Here is a 16820-nt window from a genome sequence, read left to right on the forward strand (position 1 = left end):
GCAGTGGAGGAAGAGGAGAGATGGAGAGAGAGAGGAAGTGAATAAAGATACTGACCAGGAGAGGAGCAGTGGAGGGAAAGAAGAGGAGAGAAAGGAGAGGAGGAAGGAGAAGGAAAATGAAGATACTGACCAGGAGAGGAGCAGTGAAGGGAGAGAACTGGAAAGAATATAGGAGAGGTGATGAGAGGAAATATAACTGAGGAAAAGTGGAGAGAAAAGAGAGAAAGACGTGAGCGAAGGTGGAGAAGAGGAGAGAGAGAGGAGAGAGAACTGAGGAAAACGAGGAGGGAATGAGAGAGGGGAGAGAGAACGATGGAGAAAAAGTGAAAAGAAGAGGAGGGTGAGAAGACAGAATGCGAGAAGCAAAGGAGAGAGACTCAGATGACGAAAAATGAAGAGGATTACACAGGATTACACAGGAAAGCAAACAGCAACAGACCTTATGGTCCTTTCGAGGCTGCTTGTTACAGAGAAAAGTATGACTACAAGATCTAACTCTACATGTTGAAGGATAAGGATAGGAAAGCAAGAAGGCTCCCCCCACCACCAAACCCTCCAGAAAAAAGTGAGAAAAACCACCATGCAGCATGGAAAAACTGACATGGAAATTTTATAGGAAACACTGGAAAGGAAAAGTCACATTCTATAATACTTTATCTATAAGCTACCCGATTGAGTAACCTGAAAGAGAAAGTAAACAAATAAAATAATAGTTACGGCATGACATTATAAACCGGTACAATGAGTTAATGGGAAGTCTGTGGACATAACGTGGAAGCTACACACTGCACAGTGTGGATGTTTAGGGGTGGTGCGGCAGCCTTGCCTGGCGCTTTTTAAGGTAGGCAGCAGTCAATCAGGCCCTAACTCCGTTCGCTCCACTGAGACAAGGAACTCTCCCATGTGGGACAAGTACACAAGTTTCATCCTGAAGCAGTGACCCCTGGTACATTAAAAAAAATCCCGATGGTGGTCACTTGACTAACAGGGACCCTCAGTGATCCACAGCCCATCACAGGCCGAAAGTGAGAGTAGTGACCGTTAACTCAGGGTTATCTGTGCAGATCCTAATCTGTGCTTATATTGCTTTCTTTGCATTGGGGAGATTGAAAAATATATAAGACGAGTGTCTTAGATAAAAAGGGACTGCACAGTGCACAGTGTGGATGTGCAATGCACAAAGTGGATGTTTAGGGGTGGTGTAGCAATCTTCTCTGGCGCTTTTTATGTAGGCAGCAGTCAATCAGGCAATAGCTCCGTTCACTCCACTGAGACAAGGAACTCTCCCATGTGGGACAAGTACACAAGTTTCATTCTGAAGCAGTGACCCCTGGTACATTATAAAAATCCCGATGGTGGTCACTTGACTAACAGGGACCCTCAGTGATCCACAGCCCATCACAGGTCGAAAGTAAGAGTAGTGACCGTTAACTCACGGTTATCTGTGCAGATCCTAATCTGTGCCTACTGTATATTACCTCATTTGCTTTGGGTAAATCGAAAAACGTATAATGACGTGACGTGACGCTATGTTAAGTTTACGGGGTGTCCTGTAGACACGAGGGGACTGCACAGGAGGAGGAGGAGGAGGAGGAGGAGCAGGAGGAGGAGAGAGGGAACTGAGGGGACGAGGGAGAGGGGAGAGAGATGAAAAGAGGGAGGATGAGAGGAGGAGAGAAAACAAGAGAGGAGAATCGGAGGAGGAAAATAAAGGATAAAAAAAATATGAAGAGAGAGAGAGAGAGAGAGAGAGAGAGATGGGAATGGGAATGGGAGCGAGAAGAAAAGAGGAAAGAGAAGATAGGTCGGAAGAGGAGAATAAGGAGGAGGACAGGAAAGAGTGAGGAGAGGAAAATGGAAAGAAGAGAAGGGGGGTGAAGAGAGGAGAGGAAAAGAGAAAAGGGGAGAGGAGAGGATAATAGAGGGTAGGAGTGGAAAAGGGAGACGATAAAAGACATGAGAAGCGAAGAGAGAGAGAGAGAAAAAAAAAAAAGAGCTTCCCCCCACCGTATAATCATGTCCAAAAATCTAGGCATTTTTTGGAAACTCCTCGAAGAAAAAAAAAAATAATGTAACCAAAACACATTATATTCTAAAATCCACATCTCAGGCTCACATATATCATTCATTCACTAGGTATTCAAGACAGATTACTTGTTTCCTTTGAGAAGTATTTATGAAGAGCAATTGCGTAGTTAATATATACACATTTCAAAGTTGTACCATACAGACTTTTAAGTAGTTTATAGTCTCTCTCTCTCTCTCTCTCTCTCTCTCTCTCTCTCATATCATCGTTCACCTGTTGCTACAAATACGCTTTTACATTTTTTGCCTTTCATATATATTTACAGCCCGACCCATCCCAACCTCGTCTGACCTAACCTAACATCACTGACTATAATCTGACCTAACACTGCCTTACCTAACCACACCTTACCCCGTCTTACCTAATCTATACTCATCTTCACTATACCTAATCCAAACCAATCCTACCCAACCGAATCCAATCCTATTCGACCCAAAACAACCGCGCCCAACCCAACTCAACCAAGCCCATCAAAACCACGCCCAACCCAACCTAACCTAACATGACACGACCCACCCCAGCCCAACCCAACCCCACCAAATCCTGTCCATTTTAATCCAACCCAATCCCAACAAAACCACGCCCAGCCCAACCCATCCCAACCCAACACAACACGACCCACCCCAGCCCAACCCAACCCCACCAAATCCTGTCCAATTTAATCCAAACCAACCCAACCAACCCATCCCAACCCAACTCAACCTAATCCAAGCTAACCTAACCTAACCTAAAAATATAAATGCAGAAAAAGTTTATTCCATACTCGGCACTTCGTTTTATATACAGCAAACACACACACACACACACACACACACACACACACACACACACACACACACACACACACACACACACACACAATTTTTAAGAGCAACATTTAAGACGGCTCGGCTTTACTTGTGTCTACCCTGCATTATTTTTCTACTTCCCATTTTCTATTTCATGCCTTACGATGTCTGTCTGTCTGTCTGTCTGTCTGTCTCTCTCTCTCTCTCTCTGAAGCAAGATGAGCCGTCCCCCCAACACACAAGACAGGGGCGGGCATTATACACCCCACTCTTATATTTTCTCTGCTTCTCATTAACACAACAAAGATAATAATTCCTTTCAATTATTACATGATTTTCATTTTAAAGATAATGGTAAATTCTTATAAACGAAAATACCTGGATTAAGTGTACCAGCAAATAACATCCTGGTATTACATGAGAAAATAATAATCAATGGTATTAATAGTGAACATGTGTAATACAAAAAAAATAAATAAAAAAAAAATAAAAAAATAAACAAACAAACGTCATTACCCAGGGTGGGACAAAAATAGCTCTCCACAAAAAACTCCCCTTGTGGTATCTCGTGTGTTGCGGCTCAGTCTGCTGGTGTGGGCGTGGGTGTTGCAGTGGGAGCAGAAAATGAATAAATAACGCAGGACAGACACGATTAACGCTAAGCCGTTCCCACAAGACACGAGAAAAAAAATATTACTTTATAAAAACAAAAACAAAAATCTATACTCTCTTCCCTCTACGTAAAATTGCCATCTGTCCATCTTAAGTGCTGAGCTATAAGAGATTAACACTAGAATACGGTGCTAGTCACGAAGAAGTGCTATGGAGAGGATGCAGAGCCGTAGTATTGGCCTTCTTCTGACACTGAGCGACGGGAAATAAGATACAAGAGGACGAAAATATTTGACTAGTTAAGATGTGAACGTAAGATAAAGAAAAAAGTAAAGTAGTATTTGAAAAAGAGCTTTCGAATTAAAGTTTTAAAAATGTATTGTAATTAATATGTTGTATCTTTGTTTTTGTTGTTTCGTTGACACTAATAAAGTTTCCTTCTTTTCCTGGCATTGGTTTTATTTGTGTGTGTGTGTGTGTGTGTGTGTGTGTGTGTGTGTGTGTGTGTGTGTGTGTGTGTGTGTGTGTGTGTAAATTACTAAGAAAAAAATTACAGAGCCACCTTTACCAACGAAACGCCACCTCAACGCCATCAAACCTTTCCCCTCGGCCACAGCCTCCCTCGTTCTCTCACTGACCCTCACCTCCTTCAAGAACATCTCAAGTCTTAAGATTTTAGTGTGCATGTAAAGATTTAAATCTACAAGTTTTAATGTTTAATGAATTTTATTATATATATATATATATATATATATATATATATATATATATATATATATATATATATATATATATATATATATATACTTTTAGCTGACCTATACCCCAACTTCCTTCCAAACAAATAAATAAATAAATGCAAACATACGTTTATACATACATACATACATAAATACATTTGTAAATTCTTACATACATATATTCTTACACACACACATACTTACGAACATAAATAAAATAAATAGATATGAATGAACAACAAAAAGAAATACAGAATTATATAAGGAATAATTAACTGTACGATTCCCGATTCCTCATTCTTGATACTGTACACGAAACGAAAAATTCCTCAGTGTTTCGTAAATACTGTACACACAAATAAGACGTTGAAAACTAATATTCGTAACTCGGGTTTTCATTTGCAGGAAGGGCAAGGAGGCTTACAATCTTCCTCCGTCTCCTGTTACAACTTCGTAAAAAAAAAAAAAGTTATGAGACGAGAATTACTAACTTCATAAATAAATCCTTGTTACGAGACGAAAATTATTGTAGCTTATAACTGTTTTCTGGAGGACGATCACGGAAAGGAGTGAAAAAAAAAAAATAATGATAATCTTACTTTGTCTAGTTCTTCCTGTAAAAATAAGGTTGCAAAATCTTCCCTTGCCTAGTTCTTCCGGTAAAAATAATATCATGTAATCTTCCCTTGTTTAGTTCTTCCTGTAAAAATAATGTTCTAAAATCATCCCTTGCCTAGATCTTCCTGTTAAAAAAATACCTAAGCTACGACAGAGAATCGATCGTAAACAGGTCTAAGAATCCCACCCTTGATTGATATATAAAAAAAAAAAATGGTCTTGGAATCCCACCATCGACTGATATATTAAAAAAAAAAAAAAAATGACTTACCACTATATTATTCATACTTCAAAATTCCGCATCATATTTGCCAGAGATTCACAAATACATAACACAATACACGCAAAAATAAACTGACCATAAAATACAAAAATACTGAAATTACTTATCCAATTTGCTCAGTTTTCGAAATCCTTACAATGACGCATTTTTTCCCATTTATTCTTGCTACCTTCAAACGATTATATGGAGCTTTGGGGATATTGATTTTTTATTTATACCTTCAGAAGAATTAATGGAACTTAAGGGGGATTTCTTTTCGAGTTATGGTTGGATTTTTTATTTGTTTGTTTATTTTTTGTGGGGGAGGGGGAGGGAAATTTTGACGATGTTACGAAGCTTTGGGGATGTTTTTCTTGAGTTGGGGTTATATTTTTTCCCCTTAATTTTTAGTACCTTCAGAAAATTCTATGGAACTTAGATTTGAGGCTGGATTTTTGCATCTTAACTTCTGGTATTTTCAGGAAATTTTATGGAGCTACGGGAGGTTTGAATGGGGGGGGAGGTCTATTTTTTCCAATTCAGTTTTTGATAGTAGTAGTAGTAGTAGTAATAGTCGTCGTCGTCGTCGTAGTAGTAGTAGTAGTAGTAGTAGCAGTAGTAGTAGTAGTAGTAGTAGTAGCAACAGTAGTAGTAGTAGCAGCAGTAGTAGTAGTAGTAGTAGTAGTAGTAGTAGTACTAGAAGTAGCAGCAGCAGCAGCAGCAGTAGTAGTAGTAGTAGTAGTAGTAGTAGTAGTAGTAGCAGCAGTAATAATAATAATAATAATTAAATAATAATAATAATAATAATAATAACTTCAATTTTATGGAGCTCAGGAGTGATTTTTCAAACTTGAGAGGTTAGGTATAAGTAACCCATTTAAACTTAAGGATCCCTTAAAAAAATATATAAAAATCGTCTGAAGGTAGCAAGAAAAGTCATCGTACTGAAGAGACAAAGCCACACTTGCCTGAAAAGAGAAAATAAATATCATTAGAAATCGTTATTAAAAAAGGAGACAAACGAAAATACTAGCAAAATGCGGAAATATAATACAAATCTTGATAAAAAGGAAATAAATAGAAATGAAAAGTGGCAAAAGAGAGTAAATACCACTGGAAATCGTGATACTAATGAAAACGAGAAAATGGCAGCCAAAAAAATAATATAATTAGAAATTACAATAAAAAGATAAAAAGGAAAAGGAAAAAAAGAATGGCAGCAAAGAAAGAATATTATGATTACAAATCGTGATAAAAGCATGAAAAAAAAAAAAAAATCTAGTTTGTAAGAAAAAGAGGAATACTTTACCCATTCAGAGAAAAGAAATATAATCAAAATTCGTGATAAACAAAGAAAAATGTGGCCAAAAAAGTAATTTCAGGTTTATATGAATAAAAGAAGGCAATATTTAACTCTTTCATGGTGGGAAAAATTCTAGCATTACATTCCAGCTGATTTCTGATTATTTGAAGATGAGTAGGTATAAGACAGTGAGTTTCAATACATAACACATAGCACAAGACATTGGTAAATAGATGCATATAATAATAATAATAATAATAATAATAATAATAATAATATTAAAGATAAATAATAATTCTAACTGCACGGCAAATTATGATTCGAGTGGCGGTATTCCTCGTCCTCTAAACACACACACACACACACACACACACACACACACACAGTCACTCATTTATTCATCAGCTCACCTGTGCCTTACCCCTCTCACTCCAGTGACGTTTTTAAACATTTTTATTTATTTATCTTTAATTTTGTTTTAACCTAAATGATGAAGAAAAATTAGTATATCCCTCACTGATGCCTTCACTTCTACACTCTTTTCACTTTTACCTGGCCTAAATTTGCCACCCCTCCATCTCCAAAGCCGACTCATAACATATCAACACAGGAATACGATGCTAGTCACTAAGAAGTGCTACAGGAAGGGGGTAGAGCGGCGGCAGTACCCTTCCCCGCCACGCAACTACGAGAAATAACCTAAAAGAAAAGGAAAATAATCTGGGCAAAGTTAAGGGCAAAGATGATGTTATTTTATGTGTTAATTTGAAGCATTAAGTGGGTCCAAGTAGGGCGAAAAATGTTCAGTGTCTCCTTGGAATCACCTTTTGGCAAATTTGTGTTATAAATTCATACAACCCGAACAAAAAAATATAAATAAATAAATAAATAAATAAAAATAAAAACCCAGGCTATTTATCATCAACATGTCCGTCACCTGTCGCTCTCTGCACTCCAGAATTTTTGACGCTTTCTCAAAAACATGAATACTAATGCATGACACGTCTTGCCCTGGTGATGTATGGAGCCGTCATACATCTACGTTAATGTATAGCGAACGTCATACTGGTCAATCTATCGGCGTCTTTGGTTATATAAGTATGCGATATATTTTGTGAAGGTGATGGAGTTTTTTGCACAGAGCTTCATGAGAAAAAATTATAAAGTGGAGAGAGAGAGAGAGAGAGAGAGAGAGAGAGAGAGAGAGAGAGAGAGAGAGAGAATAAGGGTTTAAGAATAGTCCACAGAAAAAGACAGCTGGAAAGGGAAAGAAAAGAGGGAAGAGGGAGGGAAAAGAGGGGAGAGGTGAAGGAGAGAGACGGGGAAGGATGAGAGGAAGGACAAAGAGGGGAACAGAAGGGAAGGTGAGGGGAAAGGGAAACGTGGAAGGGAAGAGGGGAATGGGTGAGAGAATGGGAAAGGGGGTGGCGAAGGAAGCACAAGATGGTCAGGAAAGTAACGGGAGATGATGGGAAGGGATGAGAGAGAGAGAGAGAGAGAGAGAGAGAGAGAGAGAGAGAGAGAGAGAGAGGGGGAGGGGGGAAGAAAGTGGCGAATGACTGAAAAGAGGAGAAAGAGCAGAAAGAAGGAATACGAGAGGGAAGAGAAGGAAGAGGGGAGAGGGGAGTGGAGAGGGCAAGGAAAAGTATACTGGGAAGGGGAGATTGAAGAAAGGTGAAAATGAGAGGGGAAAGGAAGAAGGGAGGGATGACAGGGGGTGTGACAGGGAGGGGGTGAGAAGGAGGGAGTGACAAGGAGGGGGTGAGAGGAGAGGAGGAAGAGACTGAGGAGTGAGAGGAAAGAAGGAAGAGTGGGAGGGGATGGGAGGAGAGGAGGAAAAGAGGGAGGGCGTGGGAGACGAGGAGGGAGAGAGGAGAGGTGGGAGGGAGAGGAGAGGTGGGAGGGAGAGGAGTGGAAGGTAGTGGGTAGGGGGGAAAGGAGGGAGAAAGATGAGAGGGATGAAGGGAGGGGAAGGGAGATGGAAGGAAGAAGGAGCTGGGGGGGGGTGAGGGGAGCGGGAAGGAAGAGAGGGAGTTGAGAGGGGGTGAGGGAGAAACAGCAAGAATATAAAGTGGCTCTCACAGTTTTACACTCCACAGTTCTTCCACTCTTCCACACTGTCCCTCTCCTCAGTGAGCGTACTGGAAGGTGAGAGCACAGGTAAAGGTATAGCAATTCATTTAGGTCCCCTTAAAAGTGCAGGTTATTATTATTATTATTTTTGTCAATATTCTTAATATTCTTTTTTCTTAAAAGTAAATGGCCATTACTCGGTGGCTCTTTGCCTGGAGCCTTCAAACTCTGTCAGGTTAATCGCCCAGCTGGCGGCGGCTTCTGGCCAACATGATGGCAATCCATCAACCGGATCACCGGCTATTATTCACAATGTACAAAAACGGATTCCGGGATGCAATCTCAGAAACTGCTTAAGCTAGCAAGCTGAAATCTTATTACAATATAGCCTTAAGGCGGCCGCATTGCGGAAAGGATTATGGTTCCAATCGGTTGATTATTCTTTGAGACAGCCTGGAGTAAAAAACTTGGCACTTTTCCAGATATTCCTGATGTTAAAAGGCTCAGGGCAAGGCTGTGGCTGTGGCAAAGTTTTATCAAATTAATCCTGGGAAAATTTTACCCTGTTTTCGTTATTATCATTATTATACATCTTCAACCCGGTGTTGGAGAGGGACACCTTCACGTGGTGACACCGATATAACCAGGCGGCTCCACTAACCTAATCTAATCTAACCTTATCACCCAATTTTCACAATCTATAATTTCCAGCCTCACCCTCCCCGCCCACCCCAAAACCCCGCCCATCCCGCCCACTCCTTTCCTCACCACGCCCATATTCTTAACCTCACCCCCCTCCACCATGGACGGTTTCTTGGCGAGATGCAGGCCATGATGTCGACAAATGGGGTTTCTCTCTCTCTCTCTCTCTCTCTCTCACACACACACACACACACACACACACACACACACACATCCTGACTGCCAACCTCTCTACCTACATCTCTATTTATCTATCCACACTTATCTATCTACCTACACGTCTGTCTGTCTGTCTATCTATCCCTAACCTCGATTCTACCCATTTTTCTCCCATTTTCAGAGCGAGATGTCCTTCAGTCTTCAAAAAGCCGGATGGTGCGTTGTTTTGGGTGTGATTTTCGTCCTTCTCGCCACGCCAGTTCGCGGTGACAACGGTGAGGACAGTGGGTATTAGTGCCAAAGTAGTGGATAGCGATGGGGGTAACTAATTTAAGGGGGTGAAGGATTGGTCTGAATACATTTTTTTTAAAGTTCAGCAAGCTCCCCGTTTCTCTCTCTCTCTCTCTCTCTCTCTCTCTCTCTCTCTCTCTTCTTACAGCACCGTCTTGAAAAACTCCTTAAATGTATCTTTATTTTGTCTCACATTCTCGTCGGGTAAGGAGGCTCCCTAACACCACTTCTTTAGCGATTTATTTTGCAAACTATCCATTAATATCCACTTTCTGTTCTCATATCTTTTTAATGTCAACATAGATTGAATGAACTACACACAGGAATACAGTAATGAAGCAGAAGCAGAAATAAATCGGTAGGGAAGTGGTGTTAGTATGCTTCCTGAATAAGACCTAAGAATATAGTAACGAAGCAGGACCAGAAATAAATCGGTAAGGAATAAGTGTTAGCATGCTTCCTGAATATCACACAAGAACATAGTAAAGAAGCAGAATCTGAAATAAATCGATAAGGAAGAGGTGGCAGTAAGCTTCCTGAATAACTCACAAGATTATTGTAATGGAGCAGAATCAGAAATAAATCATCATCATCATCATCATCAAACTCCTTAACTCTCACCCCAAACTGGAAAAAAAAAAAAAAAAATCGATCCATCATTACCACCACCACCACCACCACCATCACATCATCATCATCATCATCATCATCATCATCATCATCATTCACTAACAATCATCAACTCCTTAACTCTTACCTAAAATTAACAAAGAGTACAGAAAAGGGGAAAAAAGAAAAAGAAAAGAAAAAAGAAAAAGAAAAGAAAAAGGAAAATTCAATCCATCATCACCATCAACACCACCGTCATCATCACATCATCATCATCACTATCATTATCATCCACTAACAAGCATCAAGTCCCTTAACTCTCACACTAAATGGACGAAGTAAATAAATAAATAAATAAATAAATCGACCCCCGTCAACACCACCATCACCATCATCATCGACTCACTTACAAATCGACCCATCACCATCACCATCACCACCATCCACAATCTTCACCAAGTCTTCAACATTTTCACCTTCAGAGCACGACTGCCCCTACGGAAACAGGACGCTGAAGCACGGAGAAGTTGCAACATCGATCGCCGAGTGCTGCTTGCAATTGGTATGCTGCAACGGAACGATACGAAAGAGCTACGTAGATTATGAACACCCCGCCAGGCAAGCCACGGACGACCCCTGTGAGTACGTCCACGAACATCGCACGGTCTTAAGGCAACACCACGGCCACTCCCACGGGCACGACAGAAGGAAATGTGAGTATGGAGTATGGGTGGGGTTGTGGGTGGATGGGTGTTTGTGGATGGGTGGGGTGGGAGTGTGTGTGTGTGTGTGTGTGTGTGTGTGTGTGTGTGTGTGTGTGTGTGTGTGTGTGTGTGTGTGTGTGTGTGTGTGTGTGTGTGTGTGTGTGTGTGTGTGTGTGTGTGCGTGCAGGTGGATGTACATGTAAGTTCACCTGTTTTTGTTTTTTTCCCCCATAAACAAACCCATCAAAATATACATACCTCATAAAACTCAAGCCTAACTCAATAAAGTCTAACCGAATCAAACTGAATCAAACCTAATCTGACTCAATCCACCCTAACCTAACAATCTAACCCAACCTAACACAACCTATCTAACAATTTTGCCCAACCCAACCCAACCAACTTAACCTAACCTAATCTAACCTAACCTACCCTCTCCTCCTATCCCCAGGCTGTGAGTGGAAGAGCTTGGTGTACCCGGACGGCTTCATTCTCAACTCTACTGAATCCTGCTTTAAGCTTAAGTGCCATTTGGGCCACTGGGACTTTGAACACGAGATCTACGAAGACTGTGAGTAGTAGTAGTAGTAGTAGTAGTAGTAGTAGTAGTAGTAGTAGTAGTAGTAGTAGGAGGAGGAGGAGGAGGAGGAGGAGGAGGAGGAGGAGGAGTGGTGGTGGTGGTGGTAGTAGCTGCAACCTTACGCTCATCTCAACGTGAACCCAGTGGACTGCAGGCCGAAATTACCCCCCTCCTGCAGTCCACCATTCTGCTAGGGGGATAGGGAGGTAAATGAGGGGCGTTTGTATAACCAGGCAGTAAAGCCGCCCAGTCATATCAGTGCCACCACGTGAAGGCGTCCCTCTCCAGTACCGAGATGGTATGAAGTGATGGTTAACAGACGGCATGAAATAATGATAGGAGATGACATCGACTAAGACACAGTAGGCGAGTCATAGTACGTAAACTCTGACCTATATCTTTATGGACACTGCAGTTATCTATGTATCTATCGACCTATCTCTCTATGTATCTATCTACAGGTGGTCACTCCGATACAACGCGATATTTTTAACTTTCGACAGATACCCGTACTTAATCCCTTCTGTATCACTCTCACTATCCAACAAACCATCCAACAATCTATCTATCTTTCTATCTATCTATCTCCTGGAGGGCAGTCTACCTACCTGTCTATCTACCTATCTCCAGGCGGGCACTGAATGATTTACAAAGACCCTCCACTTTACAACCTTCGACAGAGACCCGTACATATCTCCTCTTTTTCTCTATCTGCGCATCCATTAATCTACCTGTCTACACATCTATCTATCTATCTATCTATCTATCTATCTATCCATCCATTCATCCATCCATCCATTTATCTATCTCCAGGCGGGCACTGCACGATCTAAACGACGTCCCCAAATCACAACCTTCGACAGAAACCCGTACATATCCTCTTCTGTATCACTATATATCCACCCAACAATCCACCCATCTATCTATCTATTTATCAATCCATTTATCTATCTCCAGGCGGGCACTGCATGATCTACAACGACCCCCACTTCACGACCTACGACGGCCACTCCTACGACTGGCACGGACGCTGCAAATACTCCTTGACCCAGAAGGGCATGAGTTACGACCCGCCCTTCGCTGTGTACGCTGACTTTGACCCATGCTTCGGAAATGACCTCCCCTCCTGCCTCAGCACCGCCTTCTTCAAAAACGACGAGCATACTGTGATTGAACTAAACGCAGACGACGTGTTCACCGTAAGGACGAGGAGGATTCTCTCTCTCTCTCTCTCTCTCTCTCTCTCTCTATGTATGTATGGGGCTAAGCATACGGCATTGAATACAGAGTACATATGGCACTGAGTACACGGTACATACGGCATTGAATACAGAGTACATACGGCACTGAATACAGAGTACATACAGCATTGAATACAGAGTACTTTTTCTTTGTGTGTGTGTGTGTGTGTGTGTGTGTGTGTGTGTGTGTGTGTGTGTGTGTGTGTGTGTGTGTGTGTGTGTGTGTGTGTGTGTGTGTGTGTGTGTGTGTGTGTGCATAGGTGCGTGTGCGTATACTGTGACCCCTTGAGTATTTTTTGGTATGTGACTGCGTGTGGGTGTAACTGCACGTGTATGTAATTCCACGCGCGTATATCCGCGTGCCTGCCATGACCACCATCCACCTTCTGCCGTGTCTCAGGTCACAATTAACGGGGACGAGACCTTCACCATCGACGACAACCACGGCCTCACCCAGCTCGTCACCTCAGACATGTACCACCCCGTCCTCGGCTTCCGGTTCAACTACACCGGGGAGCGGAAGTGTGCGGTTCTTATCGGTTCGTCAGGATTAGTGGTGAGTGGACGGTGCAATAATATTTTCATTTTAACTTGGCTTGATAATCTGACTTTAAATCTTGCTCTTTTTCTGGTTCTATTTTTTTTACTTGGCTTGATACCTTGTCCTTTTTTCTGGCGCTATACAATTTTTTTTTTTTGGGGGGGGGGCCTGAAATCTTTTTTTTCTTTTTTTTCTGGTGCTATAGTCTTTTCATTTTAAGTTGGAGAGGACTTTTTTGTGGCTTATTTCACGTGGTCTTATGTTCTTTCTATTTCACCTTGGCCTCAGAATTTTGTCCCTATGTGCTATACTCTTTTCACCATACCGCTAACACCTTCCTTTTTCCTTTACTGGCTTATTTCACGTAGACCAATGGCAGGACAAGGTAATGCAACGGCTCTACATCCTTTCCATGGCACTTCTTCGTGACCTGCATTGTGTTCTAGTGAGTGGATGGTGCTTATACTCTTTTCACCTTAACTTGGCTAAGAATTTCTTCCCTTTAGTGGTTTATTTCACGTATACCAGTGACAGAATAAGATAATGCTACGGCTCTACATCCTTTACATTGCACTTCTTCGTGACTAGCACCATTACCAGTGTTAAGCTAATATACAACTCAGCTTTCATGAAGGAGGTATGGCAGTTTGGGGTCAAGTTAAAATAAAAAGAGTAAAGCGGTATGTGATAAAAGTGGATAGTTTTCCCGGACAGAGAGATGGAGTAGTTGGATAGGATGGTGGTGGATAGTATGGCAGAGTGGGCGAGTGGATGATGATGATGGATAGTGAGGTGGAGTTGTAGGATTGGCTGAGCTGGGGATAGGGTGGAGCGAGTGGAATTAGAAGGGAGAGTTGAAAGAAAAATGGATGATCTGTGAATTTCGTATGTGGGAAGAGGATAGTGGTGGGATGGGAGTGGGGAGGCTGGGGTTAGAGAAGAGAGGGGATGACTGTGGTGGATAGAGAGGTGGAGTGGCAGGATAGACTGATGTCAGTGGCTAGTTGTGATGGATAACTAGTTTGGGGGGATAGACAGCTTCCAAACAGACTAAATGCCACTTAAGCTAAAACGGCGTAACTTTTCTTTGCTTGCTTAAATGCTTCTTACCTACTACTACTACTACTACTACATACCTACTTCCCTGTTTCTACAGCCATCCATCTATCTATATCCACATCAGTCTATATAATATCCAACAATCCAACCATCCATCTGTCCATCTATGTGTGTGCTTGTCTGTGTCGCTGTCTTTCTGCCTGTTTCTGTCTGCCTGTCTCTTTATCTATCTATCTATCTATCTCCCTCACAGGTCATGCAGTGCCCCTTCCATCTAAGAATCTGGGCCGAACTTTAACTCCATCTCTCCATCTGTCAGTCTACCTACTTACCTACTGATCTATTTCTCTCTATCTATCCATCTATCTATTTACCTATCTACCTACACTAACTACCTACCTATCTATCTATCTATCTCCCTCACAGGTCATGCAGTGTCCTTTCCACCTAAGCATCTGGGCCGGACCTCAGCTCACCAACATGCTAGGGGGTCTCTGCGGTAACTTCAGTGGAGATGAGGAGGACGATTTCACCACTCGCGAGGGGCAGGTGGAACCCCTTGAGTATAACCCCGAGAGGTTCCCCATAAGCTGGATGGTAAGGTTGGAGGGTGTGGTTGGAGGGTGAGGTTGAAGGGTGATATCGGAGGCTGGACATTTAAACTGGGGATTTAAATGGAGTGCTAGGGATTTAAAGGGGACGATTGGCATTTAAAGTGAGTACTGGGGATTTAAACTGGGTAATGAAAGTGGGTGCTGGTCATTTAAACTGGAGATTTAAAGGGGATGCTGGTCATTTAGACTGGAGATTTAGGGGGATGCTGGTAATTTAAAGTGGGCTTTTAAAGTGGGTGCTGGTCATTTAAACTTAAGATCTGATGGGTTGCTGGTCATTTAAACAGATTTCAAGTGACTGCTGGTCATTTAAAGTGGGTGCTGGTCATATAAACAAAAATAAGTACTTATAAATTAAGTAAATAATAAATACATATACAAAATGTTCCCCTACAGACGGAGGACCAGGAGGGCCCGCCATGCAACTCAAGCTGCCCTGAGCCCTTCATCCAGGAGTGCCCGGCAAGGACACTCAGGGTGGGTTGAGCTGTGGTGTGGAGTTGGGGTGGGAAGCTGGAGTGGCGGAGTTGTGGGGGAGAGTTAGAAGGGTATACTGGGGTGGTGGAGAGGCGTGGGGGAGAGTTAGAGGGGTGTACCGGGGTAGTGGAGAGGTGTGGGGGAGTTTAAGGGGTGTACTGGGGTGGTGGAGAGGTATGGGGGAGAGTTAGAGGGGTGTACTGGGGTGGTGGAGAGGCGTGGGGGAGAGGTAGAAAGGAATACTGGGGTGGTGGAGAGGCGTGGGGGAGAGTTAGAGGGGTGTACCGGGGTGGCGGAGAGTTAGAGGGGTAACGTGGGGTGGGGGATAGTTAGAAGGGTTTACTGGGGTGGTGGAGAGGTGTGGGGGAGAGTTAGAGGCGTGTAGTGGGGTGGGGAGAGTCAGAGGCGTATAGTGAGGTGGGGAGAGTTGGAGGGGTATGACAGGGTGGGGGAGAGTTGGAGGGGTATGACAGGGTGGGGGAGAGTTGGAGGGGTATGACAGGGTGGGGGAGAGTTGTGGGGGAGGGTTAGAAGGGTTTGCTGGGGTGGTGGAGAGGTATGGAAGAGTTAGAGACTTTGGAGTGTTGGAGTGATGGAGAGTTAGAGTTGTGGGGGAGAGTTAGAAGGGTATACTAAGGTGGTGACTAGTTGTGGGGAAGAGTGTAGAGAGGTGGTGGAGAGATGTTGGAGAGTTAAAAGTGCATATTGGAATGGTGGTGAGCTGTACGATTAGCGAGGTGGTTATGGTGACGTGTAGTTGTGGAGAGGAGTGGAGAGTTAGAGTGCGATGGAGTGGTGGTGGTGGAGAGTTTGGGTGGGGTGGAGTGGTGGTGAAGAGTTTGGGTGGTGGGGTGGACAGTTATAGTGCTGGAGTGGAGTGGTGGAGAGTTATGGACAAACTTGTGAATGAGTTGCAATGTAAACTTATGGTAGAGTTTGGGGATGAGTTACGGTTGTGCTAAATGTTCTCTCTCTCTCTCACTTCCACCTCCACACCCACAGGAAGACGCTTGTGGCAACGAGGACGACAACAAGAGGAGGTATGGCAAGGACTGCAGTGCAAAAATCACAGACAACGACTCTTCACTCCTTAGTAAGTGGTAGCATCTCCTCCTTAGCGATTCATTCCGCACTTTGCACCTCAGGATATTTAAGTCTGAGCACCTTTTCCTCAGCGATTTATTTCCTGACTCTCCCAACAACCGGCCTATTAACGATTTTGTCTCGAAGTCGCTCAGATTGAGGAGTTACGCGTTCTAACTTACGCCCGCCAGCCTCGTGCCGCTCCACCCATGCAGCCCACACTGTTGTACTGCATTACTAGTTATGTCATATAAATATCGTGTTTAGAACCTCCAGAT

At 42.8% G+C, this 16820-nt stretch overlaps 1 protein-coding gene across 1 annotated transcript in view; it reads left to right on the forward strand.

Annotated features, from left to right (window-relative positions):
- The window catches only part of LOC145392143 (organic cation transporter protein-like), a 30277-nt gene extending 13714 nt beyond the window's left edge, over positions 1–16563 (forward strand). Inside the window, exons 12-19 of the mRNA XM_080266595.1 lie at positions 9525–9627; positions 10726–10956; positions 11399–11518; positions 12485–12726; positions 13169–13324; positions 14795–14965; positions 15379–15459; positions 16462–16563. Of these exons, the coding sequence (XP_080122721.1) occupies positions 9525–9627; positions 10726–10956; positions 11399–11518; positions 12485–12726; positions 13169–13324; positions 14795–14965; positions 15379–15459; positions 16462–16563 (1206 nt within the window). The remainder of the gene's footprint in view (positions 1–9524; positions 9628–10725; positions 10957–11398; positions 11519–12484; positions 12727–13168; positions 13325–14794; positions 14966–15378; positions 15460–16461) is intronic.
- Positions 16564–16820: the final 257 nt, after the last annotated feature.

The sequence above is a fragment of the Coenobita brevimanus genome, chromosome 21 (genome assembly GCF_032717465.1).
Source record: "Coenobita brevimanus isolate Jiangsu-jjx chromosome 21, ASM3271746v2, whole genome shotgun sequence".
Taxonomy (NCBI): Eukaryota; Metazoa; Arthropoda; class Malacostraca; order Decapoda; family Coenobitidae; genus Coenobita; species Coenobita brevimanus.